We start from the raw sequence: 21,136 nt of genomic DNA, 5'->3' as shown, positions 1-21,136 counted from the left end.
TGAAGAGCTCCCAAAAGAAAGAACCAGTGGAGCTGCAGGAGGAATGATGAGCTGAATGTGGACACACAGGTGAGGATAAGACCTGGTGGTCTGATTGATCAGAGGCTCTATCAACCCTAATCCTGCAGATGCATGCATGAACCCACAATCAATCTCTTTTTGTCTAACAGCGGCTGCTGGGAGTCACTTCTTCATACGAGTGATGTGTGTGTGCTGTGGACAGAGTGTGTGAGCATACATGTTGTCAGAGTATACACTGGAGGGCTCGCTAACAGAATGAACTGATACAAAATTAAACTCTAAAATTCTCTTTTATCACCAGTGACAGATTCTCTTCAGAATGCCTCTCTCCATGAACAGAATTTATTCCCATGATACTTTAATGCTTTTGATCTCAGCTCTCTCTCAGAGGGACGAGCATTTGAGGCAAGATAGAAACTTAAAATCTAATCTTCACTTTTATCTCTCAAGAGTTCCAGCGTGTATCCAGTGGCATGATAAAGTGAGTTTCAGACCGCCTCAATGTCTATCTGCCTGTCTCCGTCTATCTATGTGTAATATCTTATCATTGCATCACCTCCATCCGTCTTTGTATTTACATATTCAGTGTTCAAATCTTATTTTCTGCCAGTGCAGAATGGTCCCTGGGGAAAGTTCACTTGTTTAACGCTTCTTATTAAATCAACGCCAAATTGAGACTTTTCTTCCTTTCTATTACTGAGAAAAACGCACGTTGTTTAATTCATTTACCAAGGTAATGGACATTAAACATTCAGGCACTTTTTATTAAACTACATGAGAAGAAGAACAGTTTTTTACTAACATGTTCTGCCAATCCACCATGTATTCTGAAATGTATTTATCTGAACTTGCACATATATACAGTATATATAAAAAAATATATATATATATACTGTTTATATTTACAATATTTATACATATCTACACATCTTAACAGTTTCAACCAATTCTACTATTCAGATTTGAATATTTACTGTTAAGATAAGATAAGTACTTAGAAGGACTTTATTGATCCTAAACTGGGACATGCTTGTGTTGCAGCAGCAGAAAACAAAACAAGGCATTGCACATAATAAACAACACTAACATATAAACAACTCAAATAGAAATAGAAATAAACCGGAAATTAGAGAAGAAAAAAATATATATATAATATATATATGTGCAGTTGATTATGAAGAAAAATAATCTATAAACTGACAAATAAACACTATTGAAGTTAACACAATATAAAGCAGGATATCACACTGCCTGGCCAAAAAAAAGGTCACTAATATTCGTTGGACCGCTTTTAGCTTAGATTACGGCACGCATTCTCTGTGGCATCGTTTCCACAAGCTTCTGCAATGTCACAACACTTATTTCTGTCTTGCATTAATTTTTTTCTGATCTTGTATTGATGACGGGAGATTCGGACCACTGCGCCTAGTCTTCTCCAGCACATCCCAAAGATTCTCAATCGGGTTCAGGTCTGGACTCTGTGGGGGCCAATCCATGTGTGAAAATTATGTCTCATGCTCCCTGAACCACTCCTTCACAATGTGAGCCCGATGGATCCTGGCATTGTCATCTTGGAACATGCCCGTGCCATCAGGGAAATAAAATCCATTGATGGAATAACCTGGTCCTTCAGTATATTCAGGGAGTCAGCTGACCTCATTCTTTGGGCACATTGCTGAACCTAGACCAGACCAACTGCAGCAACCCCAGATCATAGCACTGGCCCCACAGGCTTGTGACCTTTTTTTTGGCCGGGCAGTGTATGTACGTAAGAGTGCAATGTACTTGCCCACATTGTTTATATTGTATTCCTATTACCCCTGCTTTGTTTCAATCTTATTCCTGCTGCTGCTGTAACACCTGAATTTCCCTACGCGATTAATAAAGGTTGACTTTATCTTATCTTATTTGAATTTATCTCAGCTGCCTCCTGCTGAGCAGCCAGCTGCCCCTGTCACTCCCTGTGGCTGGAATATCAGTTGCTTCCCCAACAAAGTGAATTCAAGACTTGAGGGATGAATGTATACAACAGCATGTCTCACCGTGCACTTGCAGGCTGCCTGACGCCTCGGCTTTGCCCACGCTGTTCTCGGACACGCAGGTGTACGTGCCCTCGTCCTCGCCACGCACCTGGGTCAGGCGCAGGCTGTTGTCGCTGCGGATCTCAAACCTGGAAAGAAAACACTTACTTAACAATGTTCAGTCCACTCAGAGAAAAGTGGATGCAGTGCAAAAAAAAAAATTGTTAAATCTCTCGCTATAGCTTTAGGCAGTTCTAAATCCTGCTGACAACGAGATTATACCCTGTTTCCCCTGAGGGATCATTAAAGATGAATACAGTCTGATCCACAGGCTCTCAGAACGACAGACAGTGTGTCACCTTGCAGTAGTCTCATGTCATTACTATCATTATTAGTGACGGCAGGCTCCACAGCTTCTTAAATGTGTTGCTCTATATTTGGCTGATTGTGTCTGTACTTGTTCAACACACATTTAAAAGACTAGCATTTTTGCTTTTGCATGAAAGCTGTTATTTGTTTCAATGTGTTGTCCATTACTCATCCAAAAACATCTCAACAATACATCCACTCTTTGGAAATCATATTTGAAAATCAATCATTCAACATACATGCAGAATGATTCCGTATTCAGAAGCCGTGATATCATCAGTGACATGATTAACAAACTACAACCAGCATGCTGTGTTGGTGATCTGATACCATGCAGTTCTGACGGTCTTTTCTGCATACCTGCCCCGTGGCAACTCCCCCTCCTCCCTCCGCCAGCGGACGGTGGGGGTGGGGTCTCCGTGCACCTCGCAGAAGAAGTCCACCGTGTCCTCCGCCAACACCACCTGGTTCACCGGCTGCTTGGTGAACATCGGCCTCTCTGAAAGGAGACGGAGACAGAGGATGAGAGGTGATGAAATATGCTTTTGCACTAAACTTTTATGTCAACTAAAACCTTAAGCAGAGCAACTAAACACACTGAAAGGTTGACTTTAATTAAATGTATTATGTCGACACATTTCAAATAGTTATATTAGGTTAGTGGAGAGCAATACAATTAAGTTGAACCTAATATTTGTATTTAAACTTGATATTATTGCTTTCCCCTAACATAATACAGTTATGTGAAATGTGTTGACATAATACATTTAATTAAAGTCAACCTTTCAGTGTTTCCAGTGCATGTTAACATGATCAAAGAAGAAGGATTTGCATCACAGCTACAGTTCTGATGCAGGCCCAGAACAAGACTTAGTTACACACATGGGACGATCAACCCACCAAAGACCAGATCAGCTCTTATCATGACCGCAATCACTTATAAACTCGGATCGCCTCCAGAAAGGACTGCAGATGTGCACTGGCTATAGTCATGCAAATTTCCCAGATGGCAGTTATATTAAAAATAAGGAACAGCATCCCGCCATTCTTTTTCAAGAGCCATACACTGATAGCTGAAGTTGAACGCACTGGGTTCACTGTATCTGTGAGGTGGTGCGGAGGATGAGGGGGTTTGGTGAGACCGAAGAGAAATTATCAATCTTCTATCTGTTTCTTCGGATCAATACGCACTTTGAAAACGATTATGCTGCTGCTCTGCTGAGAGCAAAGCAGGGAATCAGAGGGAGGGAAAGATCAGACAGGTCAGAGGGCAGCAGGGAGGGAAACATCCATCTGCTGCTCCAACATCAGCTCAAGAGGTAGAGTGAAGCCCCGCAGGAGACAGGAAGTAGATGATCCATGTGAGGCTTTCTATAAGTACCACTAAACATCCTTCACTGACTTCAAGTCAAGTCCAACACTCTTTACATTCAACTATCAAAATATGACAGTACAGATCTTTGCATATGGACTTGTCTACCGCCCGCATTTCAGAATTTGTAATGCAATAACAAATAAGATTAGCATCATTTATATGTGTTACTTTCCCATGCAGCATTTTACAAGTGGACCGTTCTGAATGCGATGCAGAAACACATAACTCACCGAACACCACCAGCTCAGCAGGATCACTGTCCTTCTCCCCCACCATGTTGGTTCCAACACACACATACATGCCGGCATCACTTTTCCTGGTGTTGGAAATCATCAGTTTCCCTCCTCGCATCTGAAAATGAGGAGCATGAGTGAGGATGGAGGTACGGAGAGAAGAACCACAAGGAGTTGAGAAGGAGGAGGGGGCGGGTGTAAAGGAAGACAAATGGAAAGTGGTTGGAAACAGGATATTAAAGAATGTCAGTTTTTTGTTTTTTTAATTTTTAATTTTATTTCTATTGTGATCTTTACATTTTGAATTGTTTATTTCTAGTCTTGTAATTTCTCTAATGTACAATACATTGTCTTTATGCAGCTGCAACACACACATCTATCTATCTTATTTTCCAAAATGATGGGAATGGATTGACTTTTACAACAAAACGTTTAGAAATCTACAGAAAGATACATGTCTTTAATAACAGCGGAATAAAACAGCAGCTCAGTAATTTAATGATGCATTTAAGCACAAATGAATAAATAAATACGTACAGTGATCCTCTCATCTCTGTCATTGACCCGGATGTTGTTTCTCTTCCAGGAGATGGTGGGCTCGGGGTGGCCTCTGGGTGGGATACACTCCATGACAGCCGGCTCACCTGCTGCTACCACCACATCACTGGGCGTCTGGCGGAAGTCATCTCTCAGGACTGGGGAAACAAGAAGAGAAAACACAGTGTTCAAATATGATCTGATGTGCATACATGGATCCTGTTGTCTTCAAAATCATGAAGGCCAAGCAGGTGCAAACTCTAAATGATGATAATGCCTCCCTGTGACACAGCTGATCTACACAGAGCATGACAGCACACTGCTATTGATAGTGCATGATGTGAATTTAACACCATGTCCCTAAAGGCAGCACAGCACATCAATAAAGAAAGCTTCTGTAGCTGACACACACACAAAGAAGATTACATTATTCAATCCGACCCCCTCAACCCACACCCACACACACTTCAACACACACAGAGAGGTGATGGAGGCTACAAGTCAGTATTCAAACAATAGCACAGAATAATCAATTATTTGCATGGCAGAGAAGAATGTGTCATCCACAAAAACTCTCTCCTGCTTTCCTCGAGGCCCGTCTTCTTTCTGCAGTCTGCACAGTGTTCCTGAAGGCATGGGAATTTTTCTCTGTCATTCCAGTCACCAAAGCTGTGTGACCTCTCAGATTACAGGTATGGATGATGCTATTGTGTTCCCTAATGATGATCTGACAACACCAGGGTACCAGGAAGAGGCCACAGCCTGCAGGCTCAGTCCGGCCTGAGCCACTCCACAGACCATCAAACCAAAGCCTGGTTTCTATGGCATCCTATATGGCCTCAAAAAGATGCCATAACTGATCTGAAAAGCCCCGCGAGCTACACAAATAAATCACATCATCACTCTTTCCGAGACAATTAATTAGAAAAGTCCAAGGGCGAGCATCAACAATACTACATTCTTAAAGTACTCTGTCCTAGATTCCAAATATCGCCATCAAAATATACTTAAAGTAAAAGTATTCGCCCATTTCAGAATGGTATATATTCAGTTGCTGGGTTTCTATAAGGATTATTGATCTGTTTTTCTCGCAATTGGTTAATGTAGAGCTAATTTGAATAACTGTATAACTGCTGCTGGATATCTGAATATATGTGAAATTTATTAAATAATTGATTTGGATTTTGTATGACCTAATAATCTAAACCTAAAAAGTAACAAAAGCTGTCCATGTAGTGGAGTAAAAAGTACAATATTGCCTTCTAAAATGTAGTGGATTTGAAAAGTACCTTAAAATTGTACTTAAGTCGAGTGCTTGAGTAAATGTACTCCCCACAGCTCTCTCTGCAGCTATAGGCTAACGCTATACAGATCTGGAGATCAAGGAGCTGCTGGATGATTAATGTATGCAGGATTAGACCTCTGATGATTTGCACGCTCTCGTACAGATATCTCAGTACCAATATCAATAAGTGATATCAATGTAAAGACATTCCGCACATGTCCTGAGTCCCGCCTCTCTGTGCAGAGATCTGCCACGCTGGAGAGACTGTCAGAGATCAGAGAGAACTCAGTTACTCTCCTTTAGAGAGTGCAAGTCATGTCAGAAAGTGGTGTCCTAGTTTACCCTCACAATTGTACTTCACAGACTTTTGAACACCACTACTGAAATAGATGTTCTCTAAAGTCAAAGAATAGAACTTCTCCTCCATGTGAGTGTCCTAAAACTCTTTCCTAACCCTTTCAACAGGAGAAAGGTTCATACTCAGAGTAAACAGGATTTATTCCCCACATATTTGCCTGTCTTAAAGCAGTATTTTCAAGTGTTCTGGTTACATTTGCCATGAGTCTTCACAGCTTATATTGACATCATCAGTGGTACGTGATTTGATGCTCACGTAAAGCAGCTACTTATTAAATCTCTCCTCCAGACGATTTGTTGGATCATGGAATGTGTACAGCACACATTTGCATGTATATGTCATTCAGCACATACATATCTGAATGCATAGCGGGTAGGCGCCATAGTGTGCATGCAAGTTTGCATATATATGTGGAAAAACACTGATGTGGCTGTAACGTCACCTTCTCTGATTAATGACACAGCTCCTCTAATGACAGCCCAGGACATCATCATTACCATCCATAGATCTGTCCCTCCAAACAAACAACCTCACACTCAGACATTTCTGTTAAGTTAGTGTGGGAATGCATTGCATATCAATGTCAGAGTTTAGGCTGCATTTCCTCGTCTTGTGGAGATAATGTGTCCCTGAATGAGGGTGATGGTGTGTATATGAGAAGATAAATCAGCCTGTTTGTTTGTAATCAAGGTCAGATCAGTGTACAGGAAGAATGTTTTTCATTTCCTCATTAGCTGAAGGAGTCTCTGTACCCTGGTAAATGCAGCTCCAGGCGATTTTCTGCGTCTGAACCTCTGTGTTGCTGTTTTTGAGCGGTGTCTCTGAGAGGGATCAAATTGCCACTTATGGCTTCAGTCAGACCTCCTTTCTTGTGGCCAATTACTCAGCCACAGCACATTTGGGGCACTCCAAATCCAATTGGCCCTGCCAATCCTGGAATGATATTCCAAACCACACCCCTGACCGTATCTACCTGCTGCTGACATTCTGCCCCCCCCATGACTATTCAAAGGAGATTACAAAAGCCTGGCTAAATTGTCCAGTAACCTGTTCTATCACGCATAGTGGGAAGGGAAACGCTGGAGTGTGTGGCACCCCAGGTCTGAATTACCATGGCGAGGGTTAAAGGCCCGCCGCCGTGACCCGTCACACACCATTCAGAGATTGTGGCTCCTGGGGCCCATGATCTTTCACATTCTGCTCTGCGCACTCCCCTGATCGGAGTGAGAAGAGGATGTCTAGAAGTTTATTAGGCACTGGCAATTACCCAGGAGGCCCTTTGGGGCCCATATTAAGTGGGTGCACTTTGACCCTTCCTTTAAACCCCTTCAACAAAGGCACAGTAATCCCCAGCACTGGGCCTGCAGCGTGCTTTAATCAGAGCACAGACAGGAAGGGAGAGAGGAGCACAAGTGCATATATTTGAAATGTAGACGTGTATTTGAAATGGAAACCCTGGAAATGTTGTCCTGAGATACATACGTACAACCAGAAAGAGACAATATATAACGTAACATAATATCTGTCGCAGGAGAGATATTGATGATGCCAGATTTCTCTGGTTCCAGCATTTTTGTGTGGTATATTATATGAAAATGAATATATTTGGGTGTCGCTCATGTAGGATTGACTACAGAAACAGGTTGGGCTGTGACAAATGTAACTATGTACTAAACAATCATGAAAACAATTGTTGCTGCAGCTCAAATTATTACTAAGAAAGTGTCTTTAAAACTCACTTTTCTACAACACAAATGCAGGGGTGTCCAAACTACGGCCCAGGTGGCAAATGCAGCCAATGGTCCATTCTGAATCCCCCCTTAGCAAATTCTAAAAGTATAATGAAATACGGCCCACATTTGAAACTTGTGTTTGTCTTATACTGTACTTCTTAAATGTATATGTAAACAGATATCACACAGTAGTAATCATATGTTAGTAAGCCCAATGTCAAATCAATGCAGTCAATTCAAGTTGAAAACCTTTTCTAACAAACCTAAGTTGATGAGAAAAAGCCCAATAACTTATTTCCATAACAAGCTTGAAATATACCCTTCATATTTCCCCTTATTATAATTCATCTGAGGCTCCTGTTTTAAGGAATGAGCTAACTAAATAAATGAAAACCTACGAGAGCTGTGATGTGGGCTGTAAAGCATAATCAAGTATCAAGAATAACGTACCTACATTTGATTGATTTTGCTAACTTATAACTTAACTAGCGAGGGGCCCAGACCTTCGTATGTTTTTCTGTGTGTGGCCCTCACTGAAAGAAATTCGGACCCCCCTGCTTTAATAGTTTGATGTATGATATGATCTTTGCACACAGGTCTGAACAATAACCGACATCAGATCTGGGAGGCGTTTCGCTTCATGGTGTGGGACAGACTGCTGTCATCTTTACACAACGACAAACACATTAGTCGCATAAAAACAAACGACACCCAGCTGCACGGAGCATTTATCAGATGGTTACGTAGGCTGCGCTGATGAATGTGCAAGATGCAAATTACACCGAGTCATTACAAAAATTAAAAACGACCCAAGGAGATGATCTAATCTGTGGCAAACACTGTGCGTTGTTGTATAGCGGCAACATTTATCTGTGACCGCTAGACTGGTGTGATTTACAACATGTGCAAATAATCACGACCCCGCCATACATCAGGGCTTCATTTGAGCATTTAATTGGACATAAAAACACCTTTGGGGCTAGCTCAGGCTCACTTTTAATTAAATGGCTTTATCGCTGTTGTTAATGTTCCAGGAATTGTGTGTGTGTGTGTGTGTGTGTGTGTGTGTGTGTGTGTGTGTGTGTGTGTGTGTGTGTGTGTGTGTGTGTGTGTGTGTGTGTGTGTGTGTGTGTGTGTGTGTGTGTGTGTGTGTGTGTGTGTTTGTGTGTGAGAGACAGCACCCCCTCAAGAATAAATATTCAGATCGCAGAGAGAGAGACGGATATTCCCTTGGCAGGCAGAGGTGGTGAGTGATGGTGGGAGGGGAATCAAAAGAAGCTTCCTGGAGGTCAGGCTCTGTTGTGGGGTATCGAGCTGCCCCCCCCCCTCCCGTCCATCCGTCAGCCTACACCTTGCCCTGACACCAAGCAATCTGCTGTTGTGTGAACACACGCACAAACACTCCAACGGTTTTGCTCTTCGCCCAGGTCCATACATCATCCTCTTTTCTTTCCCAGGACGAATCTTCTCCCTATAAGTGTAGCCTGGTCCCCCAGCTCAACAGGGCCCCCCCATCAGAAGCCACCTTCTATCAGCCACTGTCATTACCCAGAGTGCACCCCCTCCGATCCATATCAACCATTGTAGAATGATGAAATGCCCAGCACAGGACATGGTGTGTGTGTGTGTGTGTGTGTGTGTGTGTGTGTGTGTGTGTGTGTGTGTGTGTGTGTGTGTGTGTGTGTGTGTGTGTGTGTGTGTGTGTGTGTGTGTGTGTGTTGATGGGAGGGTCTGGAAAGGATGGAGGGGAGGGGAGGGTCTCACAGTTGGAGACAGATGTCCGTGCTTCATTTAAGCTACCACCACACCCCCACCCCGACCAATGCAAACGCAGACACACGCAGGGAAACACTGTCTGCAGCTCAGCCCTCTACAGGCTGACTGGATTCAACCTGTAACCATGCAGGGTAACACACACACACACACACCAGCTCTATATCAACATATTCTGACAGCTGTCCTAAATGCCCCCTATTCTAAGAAAACAACTTGCTTTAAAGAGTAATTCCCTTTGACTCATGGTGCTCAGAGTATTTTATGGCCTCGGGTAAATGACATAACATGGTTGAGCTCTCTGGGAAAGCTCATATAGCCGACAGCAGAATGGAGCCGGCAATAAAGCTAAATGAATGGGAATCACAGCGGCAGGGCATTTCAATTACCAAGTCCATGAGTCCAGAAGGGTCACCTTCTCGGGCCAAACCTTCTCCACACAAACACACACACACACACACACACACACACACACACACACACACACACACACACACACACACACACACACACACACACACACACACACACACACACACACACACACACACACACACACACACACACACACACACACATCAATGTTTGATGCATTTTCGCAGACAAATGGACTCCCTCCATGTTCTTTTGTCCCTCAGCGTATCCGCCGGCGCAGCCATTTAGGCCACGGTCACCGCTGCTTAGGGCTGTCAGCTGAGTCCATTTAGCAGTCCCGACCCCACCCACACACGCCCATCCGATCCGCAGCACCCTCACCCAGAGCCCTCCCACACATGTTGCCCCCAAACCCGTGCTGCTGGATGAACAGCTGGTCCCAGTTATTAACCAGAGCAGGAACCATGATCACATTGAAAAGATGAAAAGAAATTATACCCTACAGGTTGAGGTGCACCTGTAGAACCGGGGTGTCAAACATATAGCCCATGGGCCAAAAGCAGCCCCCCCAGAGGGTCCAACCTGAACCGCTGGTTGACTTTGCAATGTGTAAAAATGACATTTTCACAACTTTCATGTATTGTGTATGAATACATTTTATACATTTACAAAGCAGGGGGATGAATGAACCTTCTTCCTTAATAGTTCCATCTTTTGTCTGTTTGGAGGTGCTTCAGTTCTGGAGGTCAGGATTACTGAGTCCCGCCCACTTTCAACATTCCATGCATTATTTAGCTTATTGTGTTCATTTATTTTTCTGACATGTATATACTTCATCTGCACTACTTCTAGAATGGTCTAACAACATTCCTGCACTATTTTACTCTAATTTAAACTACTCTGTTTCATTTTGCACTATTTTTTAGTTTTATTTTATTATTTTATTACTTTGTCTTATGTCCTTTTATAATATGCTACATTTTTAGAGGGACCTAAGATTTACATTGCCATAACTACACTGTAGCTACTGTGCATCTGACAATAAAAGCCTTGAAGCTTAAGATCAAATTTGGCTGAGCTAAAATGAGTTTGACACCCCTGATGTAGAAGATGTTCTCCTTCATGTTTTTACTGTGGAGATCAGACGTTCAAATTGAGAACAAAAACAAAAAAATGTGTTTCACAAATGTATCCTATCCTTTTCGAAGTTGCCAGAAAGTCTCTGCAGTCCAAACGAACATCACTAACGGCCTGGTTAACCTCAGGAAAACTTATAATTGAACACAGCGCTCAGATAAGACCAAAATGAAAGCCACATATCACGCTGATGCATTATAGGCAGATTCTAAGCTGGTTATTTGCATAGATAAACCTCTCCTTACAGCACTATCGGCAGGCATTCCACAGAAAATTACATTCAGTTTAATATTCCTGTCATGTTCTGATACTGTTTATGAGGCTTTGTGTGTTATCACCAAAGCTACATTATGTAAAATGCGGGCTTAAATTGAATTAAGTGATAAAAATGAGAAAGCACCATCCCCAGCCCGGCCTGCAGTGCTGCTGGGAAAAAAACAGATGAAGTTATCAGTCAAAGGTGCCACGTTTCATGGCTTTTAAAGCACTCATAAATGCCCCGGCCTGGCATTTCCTCAGTGTCACATCACACTCAGACGTGTTGAAAGACAGTGGGGTGAGGGTGGGTCAGGGGGTGTGTAAGTTAGGGGGGCTAGTTCTTGGCAGTGGTGTAGCCTGAAGCAGCCAATATGACCGTGAGCCCCACATGCAGCAGTGGGAGGCACTCGTTATCCACCAAACACTCAATGGGGTATGTGTGTGTGTGTGTGTGTGTGTGTGTGTGTGTGTGTGTGTGTGTGTGTGTGTGTGTGTGTGTGTGTGTGTGTGTGTGTGTGTGTGTGTGTGTGTGTGTGTGTGTGTGTGTGTGTGTGTGTGTGTGTCATAATATGCTGAAGGACAGAGGTTGGGGATGATCAGGCCAACTTGAGGGCAGCCTGTTAGCTGGGATCATGTGACCGTGAGATTATATTTAAGCTGTCTCATGCTTTACCTTGGACTGCATGCTTCACAGTACATGTGGTAAATATTCTGTAGGTCCCAGAAAAATATCTGGTGCTAGGCACACAGGGTGTATCATACAAACGCTCATTCAACCCTGAGAAGGAGACTGGGAATAATTCTTTTTTTTTTTCTTGGTAAGGGATGTAACTTAATTGATTCTAAGTTTAATTTAAGTTCCTGTTCATGCATTAGCTACAAAAGCGTTAAAATGCATGTTTTTAGCTCCCCTAAAAACTCAGCAAACCTATCATAAGTCAGAGTGCTAATGCTGGATGATTCTGCAAGTCCCTGATAACATTCAAAGACAAGGTCTTTGATGTTCAACTTCAAAATTGGCTTGCTACATGTTCTTACAACCACCCTAACCAAAACTGATTCATGGTTTTCATTGGAATACAGCGTAGCAACACAGCCTGTGCATATAGCTGCGGGTCAGATTCAGCAACGAAGCCTTCCAATCCTCACCTGTAGGTGAATGAAAGAATTCTAAAACAGTTAGCTATCATTAAAATATGACATTATTGGAGCATGTACAATACATCCATTTCATTCTGCAGGAATGACTGCGATGCATAAAAACACCCAACCTTAGGCCATATTTATGCCACTGGACGCATAAATCCAGACACCTAAAGGGCACAGTGCTGCCTGCATGGGCTGAATGTTTGGCACCAGGTGTATTTCATTCCCCGGAGCATCATCCAATAAAACTGAATTCCTGTGAACACTGTGCGGCAGGGTGAAAATATGTTATCACTTTGCCTGTGCAAATATATTTGGAAAGAAAAATGTGCCGTCAACATTCCTGTATTTCTTTACACACTATTATATTATGTGGAGATTAGTGTGGCTCATCTGGTTCATCTAGGTGGTTCTATTAAAACCAAGTTTAAATATTAAAATATAACTTAAGAAATGATTATGGATCAATGAGGAGCTCACAGAGAGCTTTTAAAAGCCTTAGCTAACCCACCATCTATTTCACTTGATCTTTATCCCTCTCCTTTTCCTCCCCGTTACACATGGACGCACACTGACACACACGTGCACACATTCAAACAGGCCTGAGGCATGCCAAGAAGATTTGATTGTAATAGCCAGATTTCAGGTCAAGAGGGGGGCCGTATTAAAATACTCCTCGCAGGCAAAATCCTTTCACACTGATGCCCCTACCCAACCCTTCCATTAACCTGGAACCACAGAAAATAGGTCCAGTGTGTGCCAGGAACAGATAAACCAGACACACACAAACACATGCACAGAGAAACTTCTCCATATTTGCGTGCAAATCCTCCCTCTCTGCTGGCATGGGGACTGTTCAGCAGTGTGTGTCCCAGCAGCAGGTCTCCATGCCGACTCTGAGCTGGTGCTGTGCTCACCCACCCAGCAACCATGAGTTAATCCATCGCAAACCTCTCCTGGCATGCCATGTCGGCCCTGTGTGTGTGTGTGTGTGTGTGTGTGTGTGTGTGTGTCACTGCTTTTTCTGCCAATTTTTCATCTATGTGTTCCATCTCTGCAACTCCTGATGGGATACACATGACTCCCCCGACCCCTGCAACTCTCAGACTAAACTCAGCCGAGTATGGACTCAGTCATTTTCTGGGAATTAAAGTAACGGTGCAGCGGCTCCCCGAGTTTTCCTCCAAGTAAAGCAGATAGGACACCCTTCAACCAGAGAGCCTGAAGCATCCACACTGAAAAAAACGTTGACATTAACTAAATGTATTGTGTAAACAGATGTCACATAACTACATAAGGTCAGTTGAAAGCAACAATATTACATTTACATTTTTGTTTTTATTTACACGTAATATGAGTGTGTTCAACTAACGTCATAAAGTTAAGTGAAATGTGTTGACGTTATACATTTAATTAAAGTCAACGTTTCTGTTTTTCAGTGACCCTACTCCGGTGTCCTTGGGCGGGACAATGATTTGTTCATACTGCAGGGTGCTGTGGTGTAGCTGACCCTGACTCCTGACCTCCTGCAATGTGGAGAAAGAAACAACTATTTCCTGACATGGATCGATAATATCACATCATCAAAAAGCTGTGTTTAGGATTTATCTCTCCCTGTCTTGTTCTCTTAATGGGAATTGGTGATGAACAGTGAAGGTTCATGACCTCTGAGGGTTTGTTAGAAGCAGTACAGTACCGAGGAAAGTAAGTTTCATTTTCAGTCCAGGTCAGATTAATAAAGCTGTGTATTCAATTGATTATCTTTTTGCAGTTGGGGACTTTCAGGATTATCTCTTTAACAGTAATTTAAAAAAGGACTATCCAGGCTGATTTGCATTCCCTTTTGCTGTTATAAACCATATATTCCTAATTGAACATGCAGAGAGGCATCCCTCAGCCATGCATCTCTTTGTTACAAAAGCGATTGAATGCCTCTCTTATGGACACTTATATCATACAAGACATGCCACATCTCTATCTATCTCTTGCCCTGATCCGTATTCATGAAATATTCAGACTGTTTAACAATACTTAATTCAGCTTGAGTAGCTCCCCACTCCTTGTGAAGCTGAATAAATTATCAGGTGAAGCCGTTCATGCCTGATTGACAGGCTCATAAAAACTGCTTCTTCGTTATGCTTTAGGCCATTTGACAAAGAACAATCAGTCAGCAAAAACGCACATTTTGAAATTGATTTTAAAGGACACTTTTTGCTTTGGTTGCCTTGAGAAACGGGAGAAAAAGAGGAGATGAAACAGCTTTTTGAAGGGGATTTTTTTTGGCAAAAAAAAAGCCAGTGGAGGGATTCAGAGGCGAAAAAAACTGCACTGCATACTAACAAGGGAGGAGTGAGAGGAGGTGGGGTTTCAAACATGCACATCCATACTCGCACTGAGTCTGAGCTTAAGTCAGGCAATATGTCCAAAATGTAACAAGGAATATTACGTTCAGGGGGTGCTCTGTGTTCAAGTGCAAGTGTGTGTTGTTGAAAAACACTTCCCCTCTGCACACACACATGCAGACGAGTATAAGTGGTGTGAAGGGTTAAACAAGGAGAAGTAATGCACAAGTAATGTATATGCATGGCCTTGCTAAGGAGACAACAAAAAAAGACTCCCCCTGCTCTCCACCCTCCACCAATAACACCCACCCCGGGACCCCTCACAACAATACCATTACAGAGCTGGCCGCGCTCCTGTGTGGTCAGCTAATAAACCAATTGTCTGGCCCTGAAAGAGGATTACTTTAATCTAGTAATGGCCAACGTCGTGCTGCCTATAGCAGCGGGGTAAAAGGGTCACAGAGAATGGCTGAGAAGCTCATTGTAAGGCGAGATCCCCTCACCCCCCCAACCCGCCTGCCCCCAGGTGCCCTCAGCTGACCGTCCGGCCCAATAAGGCCTACTGTAGTTCACCCATGTGGAAAACCCAAACTACTCTTTGACTCAACCTCAAGGAGAACGGGGGGTGGGGTTGAGTCGGCTACAGACAATAGGTGCCCCCCCCCCCCCCCAACACTCACACACAAGCCATGAATTATAGACCAGTGCAGTGGGATGGGGGCAATGAACACCTTCAACAATGTAAATGGAAATAAGGCTGTGTATACTGTGTCATAGAGCACAGCCCCCTCTGTAACAGATAATACAGAACTGTATTCAGACACAGAATACCTTTACTCGTCCCACAGGGATAAAGGTATTCTGAATGTGGGTTTGATGTTAGCTGAAAGCAATAATATTAAGTTAAAATAATAACAAACATTAGGTTCAACTTAATATTATTGCTTTCAACTAACCTAATACAGTTATGTGGCACCTGTTGACCTAAACCATTTAATTCAAGTCAACGCTTTAAGGGAAACAAAAGAATACCTCAAAATCATTTAGAGGCGGGAGAACTCTGACGTTAGTGAAGTCTGCATAGTATTTTAGATCTGCGACATGCATTTTAACAATTAAGCCTTTTACATTCCTGGATTTACACTCAAAAACTGAAACATTGACTTTTATACGTGGAATGTCAATACATGTCACATACAGTAACTGTATTAGGTTAGTTAAAAGCAATTAAGTTGTACCTAATACAGTTAGGTGAAATCTGTTGACATAATACATTAAATTAAAGTCAATGTTTCAGTTTTTGCAGTGTAGCATTTATACTTCCTGGATCCAGGTGAATCATTTCATCTGTCCCTGTGTAATTTCAGACTGAATGCTCAGTTATATGGTGTTGCATATGCAGCTAGTGTTAATAACATAGTGTTAATAAGAGTTTCTGCTTGGAGATAGACGGCTAAAAGCTCAGAGCAGGAGAACAGACAGGTGCTTGTAAGTCTGCAGCTTTTTATGCTGTGACACCTTCTTGTAAGTGCTGTCAATTATGTCAGCAGAGTATTTTGGTGTTTGCCCACACACACACACACACCGCCTCGTCATGTTCTGCATGTGTGCGGTTTCATTGTAATGTCGCTGACTCAGACACTGAGCACTTCCTGTCGGTGTCGAGGGGTGAAGAAGGTGAAGTGTGTATCTGACATCAGCTTCTTCCTGTTCACTGAGAGCTGTCTGTGTGGAAGTTGACCCCCCCATCAGCTGTCCCTGTCTGCTCACACAGCTTATGGCCGAAGCCCAATCCAGTCCGCAGTTCTCCCTGTCAGATGTCCATGTTTGTGTCCAAATAGCTCTGAGCAGATGGCCCGGGCTTGTATCCTGCCTTGTGCCCAGCACACTTTTTACAATGCTAGTAGTGTGCCATGCGTATTCATACCCCTGCACTGAGGGGAGGAGGTGGCGTGTGTCCTGGGGGAGGAGAGAGCAACAGTTCCAATTTTCCACCCTGTCAACAAACTCCAAAAACAGATGGATCTTTGAGAAGAAATCCGTTTAGCTCCACTTGAATGACTTAAGCCCCCGTTCGCTGACCTTTTATAACTCGGCGGTGGGAGTGCGTCTTAAGGAGAAATGAATCTCGCACAAATACCCAGGAGTACAAATCAATAAGCATTTTCCACAGCTGTTTGCCCTTGTATTAACCATGGGCAGACAGGTCAAATTACCTAAATCCCCCTGAAATACCTTTTCGGCCACAAAGACAAGTATTATTTTTCACCATAGGTAACTGCTTCTGTCAAAAGAAACGTTCTTCAGGATCATTTAAACTGAGGGACAGCCTTTGAGACATGCCTACAATGTGAGACTATAGAAACTATGAGTGACCGAATATGCTCAAACTAAAAGCACATCCAACGATGCTGACATGCAATCTGTACTGACAAACACGCCCTCATTGCTCATGATAGAGATAATAACCCCCTTATTCACATTCAGAAGGGGAACCATGGCAATATACGATATGATAATTTACCACCGGTCCATGGAAGAAGACTGGTATTTACTGCTACTTCATCAGAGTTGAAACGTTGCTTACATTTCTCTCAGAAACCATTTTTACTCAAATTAAAGTGTTCACCAAAGCTTTGGCTTACGAGAGGCCATGTACTAACATTAAGAAGATTTCCAATTACTGGTTTGAGTTGTCCAATGGTTGGAGCCCATATCTTGCGAGTAGAGTACATTTTCAAACAACCAGAAGCTATTTCCAACTTAGAATGAATTACCCAATAACAGAATGGACTTTTATTTTTTATTTGTATTAAGTTGACACATAATGATTACACTAAATTGTCTTAAAACTACATGAAAAACCTTGAAATGTCCAGTCACTGCAGACAAATGTCCCACAGCTTCTGCAAACTGAGCCGCCTTTGGATAGGATAAACTCATCAATAACCACAATCTGTGGGTCAATAAACGCAACGATTTTTCCCAACAGCTTCACTGATTGGTTCATCCCCTGCAAAGACCCCAACACAATTATTTGTATTCTAAAGATGCTCAATTTGGTGATGTAAGAGTTAATATCACTCAGTTTTCCTGCATAATAACAGGTGGACAGACACTCCTTGTGTTTCCTTAATGTCCTCCCTTTCTCTCTCTGTAAAGATGCTCTGAGTGGGTTCCACTGATTTCTGTGAAGCGTGTATTGATTGTGTTGGCTGTCATTAATGACGCCTGAAACTCCCCAGATGTGTCCTTCTCCTCGTATAATTGTGATGAATTGATGCATTTCTTTCAAACTACCCCCCTCTGCTAATGTGTCCTTCTCGTGACCAACATGTACGTTATTTGTGTTTGTTATTTAGTCTATTTACATGTTGCATCTCTTGACATTAATGCCTTTCTGTTCCACCGTTTTACTCTGCTGATTCATAACGGGCTGTTATCATGATCCCCCTTCGGCTGGATTCAGACATTAACATACACATCAGCCTCATTGTGCCAATGTGCACAGCAAATCCTGGCTGACCAATCAACTGCAATCTACCACATGCTAGTACAAGTAGCATGTAAACTATTTCCCCATAGGGATTAATAAAGGTACATCTTATCTTATCTTATAGTAGCATGTTTATCTGACAGGCATTGGACTATTATGAAGGAGACAATAGATTTTTTATTTCAGTTGTTTTTTTAAATACCCAGTTATTTCTGTGATTTATCAAAATCTCTTATTTTTCTTCTTCTTTTAGGTTAGAACATTTTGTCCTATGTTCTTTTTCACAGCCCACAAATTGTCTGTCCAACAACGCATATTTACAGGAACAAAAAACTAAATAAAATACTTTAATACCATAAAACCCCTTCAAGGATGAAATAGAGTGTTTAACAGTGTGTTCTGTTGTTGGTTTTTCCTGTAACACATGTACTGACTCTCTAACACAAATCACACAAAGTGATTGTGATATATTTACAGTTGAGTTCAAAGTCAGTATGAATTGCAGTGTGTTTGTGTGTGATGAATCTTTGTGGACGTCCTGGTTTGTTTCTCTTATCCTCAGCACCTTGAACCTCTGTGTGAAACATGCTTCATAAATAAAACTGCCTCTTAATCCGTAGCCTGCAGCAATACACTGACACCACACAGCTCATTGTGTAGTTCTGCTAGAGGCTGTTGTTGGCCTCAATGAGCTCAGCGGGGGGGTCATTTGCATCCTGTAAGACCATGACTAATGACTCACAATTAATTACAATCGTAATCAAGGTACTAGAGAAAAAAATCACACATAGTGCAACCACACTTAATGTATTCCCCCCCAGCTTCACACGTACAGTAAATGATATGCCGCCCGAGGAAACTACCAATAAGAAAGGTCATTTAGCACAGAGGGGTTGGGGCTCCCGCAGATAATGGGCTGTCACTGGACACAACAGTTGGAGCAAGGGGCCTTTATTGTTCTCTGCAGCCCCTGTGGCCTCTGTGCTACACTGTCGTTAAAAGGGGGGAGGAGGTTAAAGCTCTTCCTCACACCACCTGTTGTCAACGCCCCCCCCCTAAAGCCCAACCCCTCATTCTTCTGCTTTTGTCCTACTGACCCTTTATGACACACACACACACACACACACACACACACACACACACACACACACACACACACACACACACACACACACACACACACACACACACACACACACACACACACACACACACACACACACACACACACACACACACACACACACACACACACACACACACACACACACAGTCCCACTGGCCGCCCTCCCCCAAGGTCTAATTAATTCATGGCTTTCCTCTGGAGGTGGGTTTGGCTGGTGTGTCTGGCTCAATGACGGGCAGACGGAGGGCCTGTGCCGAGGGGGTTAAGCAGGGGCCCTCGGCCTCACTCCGGCCATCTGATCCCCTTCCTTTAAAAACAGGACGCCCATCGACTCCGGATTCCACAAGGACGAGAGCTGCAATCCTGTTAGTGAAGCATGAACACACCTCAAACTCCTCCTCACACACACAAGGCAGTGTGTTATCATCAGCAGTGAGGGGTGATGGTGTTACTCCCTCACTCCCTCTAGGCTCACTGTGCTGAATACAGATCCACAGACTGATTCACGGAGAGCATGGATAGGATGCGGCAGAGGATACACACACCCCGGTGTCCAGGCTGCCTCGGCTGCTATAAAGCAGATGAGCAGGAGCTAATTGGAACATAAGTCTTGGCAGTGGCTGTCCTGACAAACGGGTCGGAGAGGACAAAGTGCTTCATACAGCTGGAGGGAAACATTGTCATGCTCCTGTGGGTGCAGGGGAGATTATGAGAGGGCTGAATGTGAAACTCATACCAGCAGGGTGTGTGTCTATAACCACATATTGCAAAAAAAGATCATTATTTTATCGCCTTGTCCTCGTTTTAGCACTGTTGAGTCAAATACATGACCAGCCTTACCAGCCTGCTAGAACTAATATAAAGTGACTCTACAACAACTAATACAAATATACTTATATGCTGACAAACATCAAAGATAAGATTTCAATTTTGGGGCAACAACACAGGTCAATAGCCCCTCTTTCTTCAAAAAATTTGCCCAACGGACTCTTAAAGAGCTGGTCCTTAAAAAGTTCAAAAGACACACAGATGCAATCAGCTCCCCTGTAAAAGCTAAAGAGATAATACCAGCACATTTAAAGTTGGGAAATAGATCAAATAGGCTAATTCAAAATAAATAAAATACACAAAAATGTATATAGTCTACTATAGAATTTGGAATAGAGTCATTGAGTCTTGGGGGGGGGGGGGAAGGCTATCATCAGCTTGTTTTAGCCCTGTTTCAACAATATCACATAAGGCATTTCCTGTCACAATCAATGCAATTTAAACCATGACATGGCAATAAGGTATATTTATTTAAAGACACTGACGTGGGGAATAAGGCAGTACCACTCACAGGTGTGTACAGACTGTCAACAGGGTCAGCACTCTGCAGGGTCAGAGATGTAGAGATCAGTGTGACTGCAGGACAGCATGCACCGCAGAGCTCCAATCACAGCCATATGTCTGCAGAGCTGTGGGTTCATAACAGGCACAGAGGCCAGCTCCACGAGAGCACGGCCAGCAGGAGGAACGGGGGGGCGGGGGGGTTTGACAGTTTGCATTATC

At 42.9% G+C, this 21,136-nt stretch overlaps 1 protein-coding gene across 1 annotated transcript in view; it reads right to left on the bottom strand.

The window, feature by feature from the left end:
- The window catches only part of robo3 (roundabout, axon guidance receptor, homolog 3 (Drosophila)), an 87,648-nt gene that overhangs the window by 42,779 nt on the left and 23,733 nt on the right, over positions 1 to 21,136 (bottom strand). The window contains exons 3-6 of the mRNA XM_063896185.1: positions 4,557 to 4,714; positions 4,017 to 4,137; positions 2,772 to 2,910; positions 2,064 to 2,191 (exon numbers count right to left, since the gene is read on the bottom strand). Coding sequence (XP_063752255.1) covers positions 2,064 to 2,191; positions 2,772 to 2,910; positions 4,017 to 4,137; positions 4,557 to 4,714 — 546 coding nt within the window. The remainder of the gene's footprint in view (positions 1 to 2,063; positions 2,192 to 2,771; positions 2,911 to 4,016; positions 4,138 to 4,556; positions 4,715 to 21,136) is intronic.

This window comes from Eleginops maclovinus, chromosome 11 (assembly GCF_036324505.1).
Source record: "Eleginops maclovinus isolate JMC-PN-2008 ecotype Puerto Natales chromosome 11, JC_Emac_rtc_rv5, whole genome shotgun sequence".
In the NCBI taxonomy this organism is placed as follows: Eukaryota; Metazoa; Chordata; class Actinopteri; order Perciformes; family Eleginopidae; genus Eleginops; species Eleginops maclovinus.
This window is presented reverse-complemented; position numbering and strand designations above follow the sequence as displayed.